The following is a 15,011-nucleotide window of genomic DNA, read 5'->3' on the forward strand; positions in this document are numbered from 1 at the left end:
TTGTCATCATAGTTATTGTTATTTATCTTCAGGGTATAGATGATACACATAAATGAGGTTAAGTTGAGTTCAAGTTGACAGTAATATATCAGTTTAAAATACAGTGAAAAAGAACTTAAAATACAAAAGAACGGCCAAGGCATTAGGAGACATAGCTCTAAAATAAGACACTATCAGGCTTAACTTTGAAAATGACTATAGCAGAACATGGGAAAGTAGTGGAAATATAAGTGCAAAAACTTAGCTTCATTCAATAAAAAGCAAGTAGTTTAGGCATCCTTAGTGGAACATTTAAAAACAAAAGGGCTGAGAGATGAGGCTCGACTTGGGGGCCGACTTGCAACCTACTGTGGAGTGTGGTTCATGGTAAATTCAGTGGGGTGCCAATTGTGGAAATAAAGCAGTACTGGGATACAGATTTCTATTTTACAGAATCAGTATGATCACATTGTAAAGCATAGTTTTAGACCAGTCCTGGGGGTATAAAATTAAAGGAGTCAGGAAACCATAAGAGTAAAACGGGGCAAGAAAAGAAAAGGACACGAGTGAGGGTAACAGAATAAAAAAAATAATTTAAATCTGCAGGATCTGGAGGAAAAAAAACCCCGTGGATGGAGAGTGAAAATAAAAATCAAGGGTGACTTTTTAAGATATATGATTTGGAAACTTGTGAGGAGGAACGGATTTGTAGAGGAAAGGCATGGATTCAGAACTAGATGTGCTAAGATGCCTGGGCGTCCCCAGATGAAGACAGCCCACTGGCAGGATCATTCATGAATCTGTAGCTCAGGAGAGGAAGCTTATATTTCCAGATTTGGGAAGCGCTGGTATTTAGATGATGGATGAAATAATATGAATAGATGAGATTAACAATGAAACATTTAGGGTAAGAAACTCTTCTGTAAGGACTAACCGGAAGAAAGTGTCCTGGGGAATACAAACATTTGAGTGAAAGGCACCTGAAAACACTGAATTGGAGTAGCCATTCCAGACCGTAGGAAACGCAAGCATGGCAGTCAAGCCTCTTGCCTACAGCAGGGTGCTCCACAGTGTGACTAATGCAGAGTTGCTAAGCTAGGGTTAGAACTGGAAATTTCTCCTGGCATCCTGCTTGGGTTTTACTGGAGCTGATGAGCAGTCCCTTCTGGTGGCGTCTGAGGCATTAAATTCGGTAATCCGTGGTGAATTCTCCTCCCCCCTTCCTGTATTTATTCATCTCTTCTTTAACTTTCATGCTTTTCTAAAATGCTTTATATTATTTCTTAAGTGGAAATAATTCTATCTCAAAAGACCTGTCATGATTAAAGGAAAACTTAAAGGATTATTGGTACATTTTTTTCTCCCAGTCAGTCTTAAGTTTATGATCCTCCTTTTTTAGAGCATATTTGTGAAGACTTTTAGTTCATAATTAGCCAAAAACAATCAATATGAATGACAAATGCTCCGGGAATATCATTAAAAGCAAGTTAGAAAATGTTAACACTGTGCTCTATTAACTAGAAGATACTTTATTAGGGAAAATAGCTCTCGTGGAGTTTGGTTGTGTTGAATAGAGGGAAAAGTAAAACATTAAAAAAAGGTGATTTATCACCTAATTCTCTCAGTATTCCTACTGAGATTAAAACTGAGTAAGGGAAAGAGAGGATAGAAAGATAACTATTGTAATTGCTTAGTTTGTTTCAGCTACATATTAGCCTCTTCATATGCATTGTATTATTGTATCTTATCTAATAACCTTTTGATGTAAATATTATAATCTTACTTTTGCATATAGGAGAACTGAGGCACAGAGATGATTAAAAAAAAAGCAAACAACTTCTCAAACAGTTAAGACCTGGCTAAAATCAGCACAATAGGAAAGGAAAGTGAAGTCACTTAGTGGTGTCCGAGTCTTTGTGACCCCATGGACTGCAGCCTACCAGGCTCCTCTGTCCATGGGATTTTCCAGGCAAGAATACTGGAGTGGGTTGCCATTCCCTTCTCCAGGAGATCTTCCCAACCCAGGGATGAACCCAGCTCTCCTGCCCTGTAGGCAGACGCTTTACCATCTGAGCCACTAGGGAAGTCAGGGAATCCACCAGGAAGACCTGGCTAAAACCAGCACAGTGGTGTGATGGAAATAGGAAAAAACATCAAAAAGCAAGTAAAATTTACCAAATTGAAATATGTGCACACCAAAACACCTTTGGATCAAAGAGAGCCAAAATTCAAACAGATCCTAACCCTTGACAGTTTCCCTAGGATTCTTGGAACTAAAGTGGTCTTCCCTTCATTCTTTCAATACAATTCTAGTTTATTTTTTAAAATTTTGTTTTATATTGGAGCATAGTGGATTAACAATGTTGTGTTCACTTCGGGGGTGCAGCAAAGTGACTCAGTTACCCATATACGTGTACCTGTTCTTTTTCAAATCATTTTCCCATTTAGGTTATTATAGAATATTGAATGGGGTTCCCTGTGCTCTATCGTAGGTCCTTGTTGGTTATCTAGTTTAAATACAGTAATGTGTACTTGTCAGTCTCAACCTCCCAGAACAACTTTAAATGCATTCGAATGCCAGCGTTGTGCTGGGTCAAACCCACATCTTTTATGGCTCCTAGACCGGCAGGCGGGTGCTTTACCGCTGGTGCCACCTGAGAAGCCCAGAAGTCATTGGCTCCCAGGCCAAAGAACACATGCCCTTGATTTAAGGTTTATGCTGCCCCCTGGCCTCTGCCAAATACCAGCCACAAGGGCATATAGCTCTTCCCTTAAAAGACGTGAAGCAAACATTGACACTCTTTAATAAAGACACATGGGCTTCCCAGATGGCTCAGATGGTAAAGAATCCACCTGTAATGCAGGAGTCCTGGGTTCGATCCCTGGGTCGGGAAGATCCCCTGGAGAAGGGCATGGCAACCCACTCTAGTATTCTTTTTTTTTCTTTTGAAATATATTTTATTTTTTTTAATATAAATTTATTTATTTTAATTGGAGGTTACTTTACAATATTGTATTCGTTTTGCCATACATCAACATGAATCCGCCACAGGTATACACGTGTTCCCCATCCAGAGCCCCCCTCCCTCCTCCCTCCCCGTACCGTCCCTCTGGGTTATCCCAGTGCACCAGCTCCAAGCATCCAGTATCCTGCATCAAACCTGGACTGGTGATTCATTTCAGATATGATATTATACATGTTTCAATGCCATTCTCCCAAATCATCCCACCCTCACCCTCTCCCACAGAGTCCAAAAGACTGTTCTATACATTGGTGTCTCATTTGCTGTCTCGCATACAGGGTTATTGTTACCATCTTTCTAAATTCCATATATATGCGTTAGTATACTGTATTGGTGTTTTTCTTTCTGGCTTACTTCACTTTGTATAATAGGCTCCAGTTTCATCCACCTCATTAGAACTGATTCAAATGTATTCTTTTTCATGGCTGAGTAATACTCCATTGTGTATATGTACCACAGCTTTCTTATCCATTCATCTGCTGATGGACATCTAGGTTGTTTCCATGTCCTGGCTATTATAAACAGTGCTGCAATGAACAATGGGGTACACATGTCTCTTTCTATTCTGGTTTCCTTGGTGTGTATGCCCAGCAGTGGGATTGCTGGGTCGTATTGCAGTTCTATTTCCAGTTTTTTAAGGACTCTCCACACTGTTCTCCATAGTGTCTGTACTAGTCTGCATTCCCACCAACAGTGTAAGAGGGTTCCCTTTTCTCCACACCCTCTCCAGCATTTATTGCTTGTAGACTTGGATAGCAGCCATTCTGACTGGTGTGAAATGGTACCTCATTGTGGTCTTGATATGCATTTCTCTGATAATGAGTGATGTGGAGCATCTTTTCATGTGTTTGTTAGCCATCGGTATGTCTTCTTTGGAGAAATGTCTGTTTAGTTCTTTGGCCCATTTTTTGATTGGGTCATTTATTTTTCTGGAATTGAGCTGCAGGAGTTGCTTGTATATTTTTGAGATTAGTTGTTTGTCATGTGCTTCATTTGCTATTGTTTTCTCCCATTGTGAAGGCCACTCCAGTATTCTTGCCTGGAAAATCCCCATGGACAGAGGAGCCTGGCAGGCTACCGTCCATGGGGTCGCAAAGAGTCGGACACAACTGAGTCACTAAGCACAGCACAATAAAGATATATGGGCTCAGATATCACCCTGGATGATTCTACTGGGAACTGCATTTTCTGGCCTTTTGTTGTTCCTTTTAAATTTATTATTTAATTCAGAGATAACTGCTTTACAGAATTGTGTTGTTTTCTGCCAAACATCTACATGAATCAGCCATGGGTATACATATATCCCCTCCCTCATGAACCTCCCTCCCATCTCCCTTCCCATCTCACCCCTCTAGGTTTCGGTTTTTACAGAGCCCCTTTTCAGTTCCCTGAGTCATACAGCAAATTCCCATTGACTGTTGATTTTACATATGGTAATGTAATCTTCCAAGTTACTCTCTCCATACATCCCACCCTCTCCTTCCTCCCCCATCTCCCTCCCCAAAGTCCAAAAGTCTGTTCTCAATGTCTGTGTCTCCTTTCAGTTCAGTTCAGTTGCTCAGTCATGTCCAACTCTTTGCGACCCCATGAATCGCAGCACACCAGGCCTCTCTGTCCATCACCAACTCCCAGAGTTCACCCAAACCCATGTCCATTGAGTCGGTGATGCCATCCAACCATCTCATCCTCTGTCATCCACTTCTCCTCCTGCCTTCAATCTTTCCCAGCATCAGGGTCTTTTCCAATGAGTCAGCTCTTCACATCAGGTGGCCAAAGTATTGGAGTTTCAGCTTCAACATCAGTCCTTCCAATGAAAACCCAGGACTGAGCTCCTTTAGAATGGATTGGTTGGATCTCCTTGCAGTCCAAGGGACTCTCAAGAGTCTTCACCAACACCACAGTTCAAAAGCATCAGTTCTTTGGTGCTCAGCTTTCTTTATATTCCAACTCTCACATCCACACATGGCCACCAGAAAAACCATAGCCTAGACTAGACAGACCTTTGTTGGCGAAGTAATGTCTCTTCTTTTTAATACACTGTCTAGTTTGGTCATAACTTTCCTTGCAAGGAGTAAGCATCTTTTAATTTCATGGCTGCAATCACCATCTGCAGTGATTTTGGAGCCCAGAAAAATAAAGTCAGCTACTGTTTCCCCATCTATTTCCCATGAAGTGATGGGACCGGATGCCATGATCTTCATTTTCTGAATGTTGAGCTTTAAGCCAACTTTTTCACTCTCCTCTTTCACTTTCATCAAGAGGCTCTTTAGTTCTTCTTCACTTTCTGCCATAAGGGTGGTGTCATCTGCATATCTGAGGTTATCGATATTTCTCTCTGCAATCCTGATTCCAGCTTGTGCTTCTTCCAGCCCAGCATTTCTCATGATGTACTCTGCATAGAAGTTAAATAAGCAGGGTGACAATATACAGCCTTGATGTACTCCTTTTCCAGTCTGTTGTTCCATGTCCAGTTCTAACTGTTGCTTCCTGACCTGCATACAGATTTCTCAAGAGACAGGTTAGGTGGTCTGGTATTCCCATGTCTTTCAGAATTTCCCAGTTTGTTGTGATCCACACAGTCAAAGGCTTTGGCATAGTCAATAAAGCAGAAATAGATGTTTTTCTGGAACTCTCTTGCTTTTTCAAAGATCCAGCGGATGTTGGCAATTTGATCTCTGGTTCCTCTGCCTTTTCTAAAACCAGCTTGAACATCTGGAAGTTCACGGTTCACATATTGCTGAAGCCTGGCTTGGAGAATTTTGAGCATTACTTTATTAGCACGTGAGATGAGTGCAATTGTGTGGTTTGTCTGAGCATTCTTTGGCATTGCCCTTCTTTGGATGGAATGAAAACTGAACTTTTCCAGTCCTTGACCACTGCTGAATTTTCCAAATTTGCTGGCATATTGAGTGCAGCACTTTCACAGCATCATCTTTCAGGATTTGAAATAGCTACACTGGAATTCCATCACCTCCACTAGCTTTGTTTGTAGTAATGCTTCCTAAGGCCCACTTGACTTCATTTCAGGATGTCTGGCTCTCGGTGACTGATCACACCATCATGATTATCTGGGTCGTGAAGATCTTTTTTGTACAGTTCTTCCATGTATTCTTGCCACCTCTTCTTAATATCTTCTGCTTCTGTTAGGTCCATAGCATTTCTGTCCTTTATCGAGCCCATCTTTGCATGAAATGTTCCCTTGATATCTCTCATTTTCCTGAAGAGATCTCTAGTCTTTCCCATTCTATTGTTTTCCTCTATTTCTTTGCATTGATCACTGAGGAAGGCTTTCTTATCTCTCCTTGCTATTCTTTGGAACTCTGCATTCAGATGCTTATATCTTTCCTTTTCTCCTCTGCTTTTTGCTTCCCTTCTTTTCACAGCTACTTGTAAGGCCTCCTCAGACAGCCATTTTGCTTTTTTGCATTTCTTTTCCATGGGGATGGTCTTGATCCCTGTCTCCTGTACAATGTCACGAACCTCCATCCATAATTCATCAGGCACTTATCAGGTCTAGTCCCTTAAATCTACTTCTCACTTCCACTGTATAATCATAAGGGATTTGATTTAGGTCATACATGAATGGTCTAGTGGTTTTCTCCACTTTCTTCAATTTCAGTCTGAACTTGGCAATAAGGAGTTCATGATCTGAGCCACAGTCAGCTCCTAGTCTTGTTTTTGCTGACTGCATAGAGCTTCTCCATCTTTGGCTGCAAAGAATATAATCAATCTGATTTCGGTGTCGACCATCTGGTGATGTCCATGTGTAGAGTCTTCTCTTGTGTTGTTGGAAGAGGGTGTTTACTATGATCAGTGCATTCTCTTGGCAGAACTCTATTAGCCCTTGCCCTGCTTCATTTTGTACTCCAAGGCCAAATTTGCCTGTTACTCCAGGTGTTTGTTGACTTCCTACTTTTGCATTCTAGTCCCCTATAATGAAAAGAACATTGTTTTGGGGTGTTAGTTCTAGAATGTCTTGTAGGTCTTCATAGAAGTCTTCAGCTTCTTCAGCATTACTGGTTGGGGCATAGACTTGGATTACCGTGATATTGAATGGTTTGCCTTGGAGACGAACAGAGATCATTCTGTCGTTTTTGAGATTGCATCCAAGTACTGCATTTTGGACTCCTTTGTTGACTATGATGGCTACTCCATTTCTTCTGAGGGATTCCTGCCCACAGTAGTAGATATAATGGTCATCTGAGTTAAATTCACCCATTCTAGTCCATCTTAGTTCGCTGATTCCTAGAATGTTGACGTTCATTCTTGCCTTCTGTTTGACCACTTCCAATTTGCCTTGATTCATGGACCTAACATTCCGGGTGCCTATGCAATATAGCTCTTTACGGCATCGGACCTTGCTTCTCTCACCAGTCACATCCACAACTGGGTGTTGTCTTTGATTTGGCTCCATCCCTTCATTCTTTCTGGAGTTATTTCTCCACTGATCCCCAGTAGCATATTGGACACCTACTGACCTGGGGAGTTCCTCTTTCAGTATCCTATCATTTTGCCTTTTCATACTGTTCATGGGGTTCTTAAGGCAGGAATACTGCAGTGGTTTGCCATTCCCTTCTCCAGTGGACCACATTCTGTCAGACCTCAATGAAACTAAGCCATGCCATGTGGGGCCACCCAAGATGGATGGGTCATGGTGGAGAGTTCTGACAGAATGTGTCTCCATTGCTGCCCTGCAAATAATTTCATCAGTACCATCTTTCTAGACTCCATATATATGCATTAGTAGACGGTATTTGTTTTTCTCTTTCTGACTTACTTCACTCTGTATAATAGGCTCTAGATTTATCCACCTCATGAGAACTGACTCAAATGCATTCCATTTATGGCTGAGTAATATTCCATTGTGTGTGTGTACCACAGCTCCTTTATCCATTCATCTGTCGGTGGACATCTAGGTTGCTACCATGTTCTAGCTATTGTAAATAGTGCTGCAATGAACATTGGAGTACATGTATCTTTTTCAATTTTGGTTTCCTCAGGGTATATGCCTAGGCGTGGGATTGCTGGGTCACATGGTGGTTTTATTCCTAGTTTTTTAAGGAATCTCCATACCATCTTCCATACTGGCTGTATCAATTTACATTTCCACCAACAGTGCAAGAGGGTTCCTTTTTCTCCACACTCGCTCCAGCATTTACTGTTTGTAGACTTTTTGATGATGGCCATTCTGACCGGTGTGAGGTGATATCTCATTGTAGTTTAGATTTGCATTTCTCTAATAATGAGCCATGTTGAGCATCTTTTCATGTGTTTGTTAGCCATCTGTATGTGTTCTTTGGAGAAATGTCTGTTTAGGCCTTCTTCCCACTTTTTGATTGAGTTGTTTGTTTTTCTGGTATGACTTGTATGAGCTGTTTGTATATTTTGGAAATTAATCCTTTGTCAGTTGTTTCATTTGCTATTATTTTCTCCCATTCTGAGGGTTGTCTTTTTATCCTTTTTATAGTTTCCTTTGTTGTGCAAAAGCTTGTAAGTGTAATTAGGTCCCACTTGTTTATTTTTGTTTTTATTTCCATTACTCTAGGAGGTGCCTCATAGAGGGTGTTGCTGTGATTTATGTCATAGAGTATTATTCTGCCTGTGTTTTCCTCTAAGAGTTTTATGTTCCTTTTATTTTTAACTTACCAAATACTTAGTAGCCTCTTTGCACCAAGACAAAGATGGAAAATGTAAAGTCCTGCTTCCAAGTAACTCACAGTCTAGAACACCAGAATATAGATAATTATAGAGTATGAGGTATCCAGTATTTTTGGAATATAATGTTACAGAGTAATTGAAGTTTCTGTTATAGGGTACATAATATATAGAGGAGACTGTACAGAGAAAGTTAAATTTAGTAGGCTTAGTAAAGACAGAAAATGAATTTTTGTACGTGCTGTTTTTTGAGGGCACAGCATTCTTTTGGAATTTTACTATATATTTTATAAGATATGGTACATCACATGCATTTTATTTCCTACTTTACTAACTGCAATCTGTTACCCATTTTTTAATCAAGGCATTAGAATAATTTAATTTTACTTTACAAGATCAGGTCTCATGACCTTGTAGTAGTGTAGAGAGGTCTGAACTCTTCAAAGACCTGGGATCAAATCCTATCGCAGTTACCAAGCAGCTATGGAATCGAGAAATTCAGCTCAACTCTATAAAACCAGAGTTGAAATAGCTCTAGTAGTCAGCTAAGGAACATGAAGAGCAGTCAGCATGAAGCTAAGTGATGGGCAGTGATGAGTTGAGGACCCCTACCCTGTTATAAGAGTTACCCATCATTCACCTTTAGATAATTGTTAGCCAGCATACATTTAAGTCTAGTCTTAGGGGAACTTTAAAAAGCCTGATTTGTATGTGATATTTAAATGTTGACAACCAATTAAACACACACTTTCTACCAGAGGATACATGGAGCTGATCAGTTGGATTCCTATGCTGATCTGTTTTTCTGCCACCTTAGGTTAGAGTATCTTCCCCCACTGCTCTCTCTCAAGATGGTTTGATCTGTTTGATTTTTTTTTTCAATAATGATATTGTATCTGCTTTTTCTGTGCTTCTCATAGCAACATCTTTTTCAGTTAAGAAACTTAGAGAAGAGCATTTGAAGAACATAGTGAACAAAAATACATCTTCCAAAGTTATAAGAAAGGTTCAAGTTGAAAATGAACTTGTTAGTGAGGACAGTGTATCCAGCTTATTTTTAAGTGTTTCAAGTCAAGTACCTGATAGAAGCAGGCATAAGAGGATTTTGAATTTTCTGTTCATCTCAGGAAAAGTCCTATTTAGTGCTAGAAATGTTAGCTATGTTTAGTCCCTACAGTGAGTAAGCCAGATTCTCCATCAAAAACAGACTGTTTCAATAAATAGTACAACTGTATTTATTATACCCAAGCATACTCATTTGTACATGTTTAATAATTGCATCTACATTAATTGATTCCTTATTCAGTACCATGCATGGTGCTAGATCAGTTTTCCAAACTTCAGTATGACCAGCATTTTAAAAATCAATCGGAATAAAATTTAAAAGAGCAGAAAATATCAAAGTGCATTTTAGAAGCTGTATTTCTTAAAAGCGGTTTGCAGTTGTAAAGAATACAGATTCACACACATACATCCTGAATGTGTATTGACATTATGTTGCCAAATGTGTTTCACTTTGTGAATCATGATAAAAAAAAAAAACCAAAAACATCATAAGTTTCTTTGCTAACTACCTCAGATCTGTTTTTTTCTAAATCATCAAAATACTATAATTATTTAGATATTATCACCCTGATCTTACATACATAGAAAGTTAGAGCATAAATGACTTATCGAATGCTGTGGAAGTTACTAAGTGACCAGGTTGGGATCTGAACCCTTGATGACTACGTACCAACCTGTATTCATTCCTCTGTAAAACACTGGAGGAGAAGTTTCATTGACTACAGAGATGGTTTTTGCTTCTTCTGATTATTGTGGTTGATTTTTTTCTTTTACTTTCAACTGTTGAAATAACTGCTAGTTAGTAGACTCTTGAAGTAGCACTTTGGATTTCCCAGGACCATCTGACTGTAAATAAAAGAAATTTTAAATCTTGCCTAGAAAGATGTACCACTTGTAGCTTTCTATTAATATGTTTTAGTGATTTGTAACTCAAGTGCTGCTTTCTCTGGTAGCTATTTTTTTTTCCCCCTATAGGTAGATAGTGATGAATTTAATATTTCCTTAATCAAGTCAAATGAAGAAAATAAAACCATAGAAGTTAAAGATTTGGAAGTCTTCACAAGGTATTCCGTGGTGATCACTGCATTCACTGGAAATATCAGTGCTGCATATGTGGACGGAAAGTCAACTGCTGAAATAATTGTTACCACTTTAGAATCAGGTAAGGTCTATTTTTCATCATTGCTACAAATTGACTAAGTGTATTTCTTATCTCACACTCTACCCTACAAAGCATATATGTTACAAGAAAATTTTAAGCATATAAGCATAAAATTCAATGACTCACTGGGACTGACAAAAGTGAAGCTTTCTATTTGTATTTTTGAGGCAAAGTAGAATTATGTAGCATAGTCAATACTTGTAAATACAAAAATAAATTAGTTCATATTAAAGTATCTAAATGTATTTTTTGTGTTTATTTCAACACTAAGTATTTTAAAAGTTGGAAAACCTTGCCTAAGAGATGATTTTTCCAATTATTTATAGTCAATAAAGCTTCACCTTAAATTCCATTTTAATTATTTATGTCCCATGGTTTAAATGTACATTAAAATAATGATACTCTATTATCGAGGGCTCAGTCGGTAAAGAATCTGCCTGCAATGCAGGAGACCCAGGTTCAATTCATGGGTTGGGAAGATCCCCTGGAGAAGGAAATGGCAACCCACTCCAGTATTCTTGCCTGGAGAATCCCAAGGACAGAGGAGGCTGGCAGGCTACTGTCCATGGGGTCACAAGAGTCAGACACGACTTAGCGACTAAACCACCACCTCTCTATTATTAAATTATCTGGGCTTTCCAGGTGCCACAAATATGCTTGCCAATGCAGGAGACATACAGACATGGGTTCGGTTTAATCCCTGGGTCGGGAAGATCCCCTGGAGGAGGGCATGGCAACCTACTCCAGTATTCTTGCCTGGAGGATCCTATGGACAGAGGAGCCAATTAACCCCCCAGCTATGTTTACCATATCTTTTCTCTTCATTTAGTCAAGTGGCATGTTTTATTATATAATCTAAGGACAAATGTCAGAATCCGTACAGATTGCCTCAAGTTGGTATGAACAGGGTCTGAGTGGATAGTAAGATTGTAACCTGGGAGAAATTACCGTGGAAAGTCAACTTCCCAGAACTCGCTTGCCCCATCCTCCTTCAGACTCCTGATGTTCTTTGCCAGCAGATATATCTCTGGAAAGAGCACATGAAGGATGTGTTGCTATAGTTTATTTGTTGCTATCTGTAAGGTAAGTATAGGAGGTAAAAAAAAAAAAATTAGTCTTTTCATTATACTGTATACTCTATTATCTATAAACTTATGGTTCTAAATTGAAAGGTACATCTTATCCTCAGCACCATAAAATTCTACTTGCTTCCATTTAGTGGCCATGTATAGTTCAGGTATTCGTTTTACTTTTTGCACTTCTCCCTTATCCTGCCCATCTGTGAGAAAAGTTGCTGCTAAACTTGTTCATGTTCATACCATAAAACTTTGATCAACAATCTTAATGTGACACCATTTCCAAGGATATTGTAGTTTAATAAATTTTTACTAAGCCTCTAAGAGTAGATTTTAGATGCGAAAACAAAGATATCTGGAGGGTAGGAAGTTCTTTCTAACACTCAGGTAATTTTTTCACGTATTCAACTTTAAAGCTGATCCTAATTTTAGGGAATCATCTCTCATAAAAAGAAATATATATATTCTTATATATCATAAAAATGTATAATAGCAATTGTGAAAATGTGTGCTGAACCAATTTAACTTTTATATCAGCTATACATTTCTTCACATTGTGATATTTGCACAATAACATATTTATCTGCTTCTCTTTTTTTTTCTGTTATTTATTTACTTATGTTTTGCTTGCCGTAGGGAACTATCTCTAGATATCTCTACAAGTGTATATGAATATCTGAGCTATTCATACGTAAATATGAACAGCCTTCTTCATGGAAATTTGTTACCTAGAATGGAAGAATATATACATTTCAATGTGATTAAATATGTTCATGCAACCATTAAATTTATTTTAAAAAATACTGATTATATAGTTTGACAAGAACTAGTTCTCACATTTATGAAATAATTTTATCCTGTGTTATCTTTCATAATAATTTATTGATATTTGGCTAGTTATATGTTAGGGCAACTTTAATTTATCAAAAATAAACAGGAATATCTAGAATATATAAAGAAATATTAAAATTCAACACTTACAAAGAATCCAATTAGAAAATTGCAGAGGGGACTTCCCTGGCAGATCAGTAATTAGGACTCCAAGCTGCCAGCGCAGGGTGCATGGGTTCAATCCCTGGTCAGGGAACTAAGGCCCCACATGTCCCATGGCCAAAAAAATAAAACTGACAAAGAACAGGAACTGATATTTCACAAGAGAGGAAATATGATTGGCAAATAAACTCAAGATATGTTTTCTCAGCACTATTATCTGTTAAGAAAAGGTAAATTAAAACCACAATGATACATCACTATGCATCTACTAGAACAGAAAAAATAATTTTTAAAATAGTAATAATACCAAATGCTGGAAAAACTCCAGAAAGACTGGATCTCTCATACATAACTAGTGGGAATGTAAAAGGGTATAACTATTGATACAATGGAAAAATATTTTGGTAATCTCTAAAACTGAACATGCACTCACCACAGATCCATAAATTACAATCTTAGGCAATTATCACAGGCAATTGAAAACTTAATGTTCATACAAATATCTTTATATGAATGTCAACAGGCTTATTAGGAATAATGACAAAATAACTGGAAACAACCCAAACGTTTTTATGATTAAACAAATTCTAGTACAATGGAACACTACTCAGCAGTAAAGACAGAATAAACTGTTGATATACACAGCAGCTCTGGATCTCAAGGTCATTGTGCTGTTGTCTTTTGCAACTAATAAAACTATGGAGATGGAGACTGACCAGTGTCAAGGACTCATGAAGTGCAAATATAAGGGGAGAGCAAGAGGAGTTTTCTTTATGGTGATGGAAGAGTTTTGTATCTTGTTTCTGGTGATGGTTACAGGAGTCTATACATGGAATTAAATTGCATAGAACCATACAAAAATACAGGAAAGCATGAAAAATGGTGAAAATTGAATAAGACCTATAGTCAAGTTAATATGATTGTGTCAGTTCTGTTCCCAGGTTTGATATTTAACTACTGGGGAAAGCTAGGGGAAGGTTACAAGGAACTGTACGATTTTTGCAACTTCCTGTGAGTCTACATTATTTTTAAGTTCAGAGGGTCATAGAAGTTCATTCTGTGTAAGACACATACATATAAAAGGCTAAATATATAAGCAAATAAACTGGATCACTGTTACGGTTTCTGTGATCTATAAATGTCAATGATTCTATAATGAACCCGCCATTTTGCTTTTCATAATTAAATGATTTGTGTAATACTCTTTGTAAAGAGAAATTTGAAGCAAATCAGTTTTATATGGAGGTCAAAATGAACACAAATTTTTAAATAATTTTAACTGCTAAATACTTTTAGTCCCTAAGGATCCACCTAACAACATGACATTTCAGAAGATACCAGATGAAGTTACAAAATTTCAGTTAACATTTCTTCCTCCTTCTCAACCAAATGGAAATATCCAAGTATATCAAGCTTTGGTTTACAGAGAAGATGATCCTACTGCTGTCCAGATTCATAACCTCAGTATCATCCAGAAAACGGACACATCTGTCATTGCAATGTTAGAAGGGCTCAAAGGTGGACATACATACAACATCAGTGTAAGTATGCACAGTTTTTAATTATTCATCTGTTTTACAAAGTTGATAGAAAAACTCAGCATTCAAAAATACTGCAGCTTATGTAATACTACATTTCTCTTGGTGGAATTGCTTAAAGACATGCCAAGTGAAAAAGATCTGGGGAAACAGAATTGCTGATTTCCTATTTTAATATAGCAAGTCATGTGAAAATATGTAAATAACAGAAAAGTTTGCACAGTTATAGTGGAAATCAAAAATAAAGCATAAAGAAAATCCACACTAAAAGTTAAAGAGCAGTGATATATAGATAGTTCTGCCTAAAGGAAGACTGTTTCTGTGTGATTATAAATGGAAAATGGAAAAGGAAATAGCAAAGGCAAAGGGCAGAAATAACTATTTGTATGATTGAAATTCACATGTATTTCACACAACTATTACTAAAAGCATTTTATATCTTAATTCTAAATTATCCATTTTGGAAAGTAAATATATATGTGAGTTCATATACATACACATAAACATAATACACATACAA

At 37.9% G+C, this 15,011-nt stretch overlaps 1 protein-coding gene across 1 annotated transcript in view; it reads left to right on the top strand.

Moving 5' to 3' along the window:
- PTPRQ (protein tyrosine phosphatase receptor type Q) overlaps nucleotides 1-15,011 on the top strand; it is a 236,614-nt gene that overhangs the window by 149,725 nt on the left and 71,878 nt on the right. The window contains exons 28-29 of the mRNA XM_052639801.1: nucleotides 10,698-10,884; nucleotides 14,250-14,494. Coding sequence (XP_052495761.1) covers nucleotides 10,698-10,884; nucleotides 14,250-14,494 — 432 coding nt within the window. The remainder of the gene's footprint in view (nucleotides 1-10,697; nucleotides 10,885-14,249; nucleotides 14,495-15,011) is intronic.

Source organism: Budorcas taxicolor, chromosome 5 (genome assembly GCF_023091745.1).
Source record: "Budorcas taxicolor isolate Tak-1 chromosome 5, Takin1.1, whole genome shotgun sequence".
NCBI classification, from domain to species: Eukaryota; Metazoa; Chordata; class Mammalia; order Artiodactyla; family Bovidae; genus Budorcas; species Budorcas taxicolor.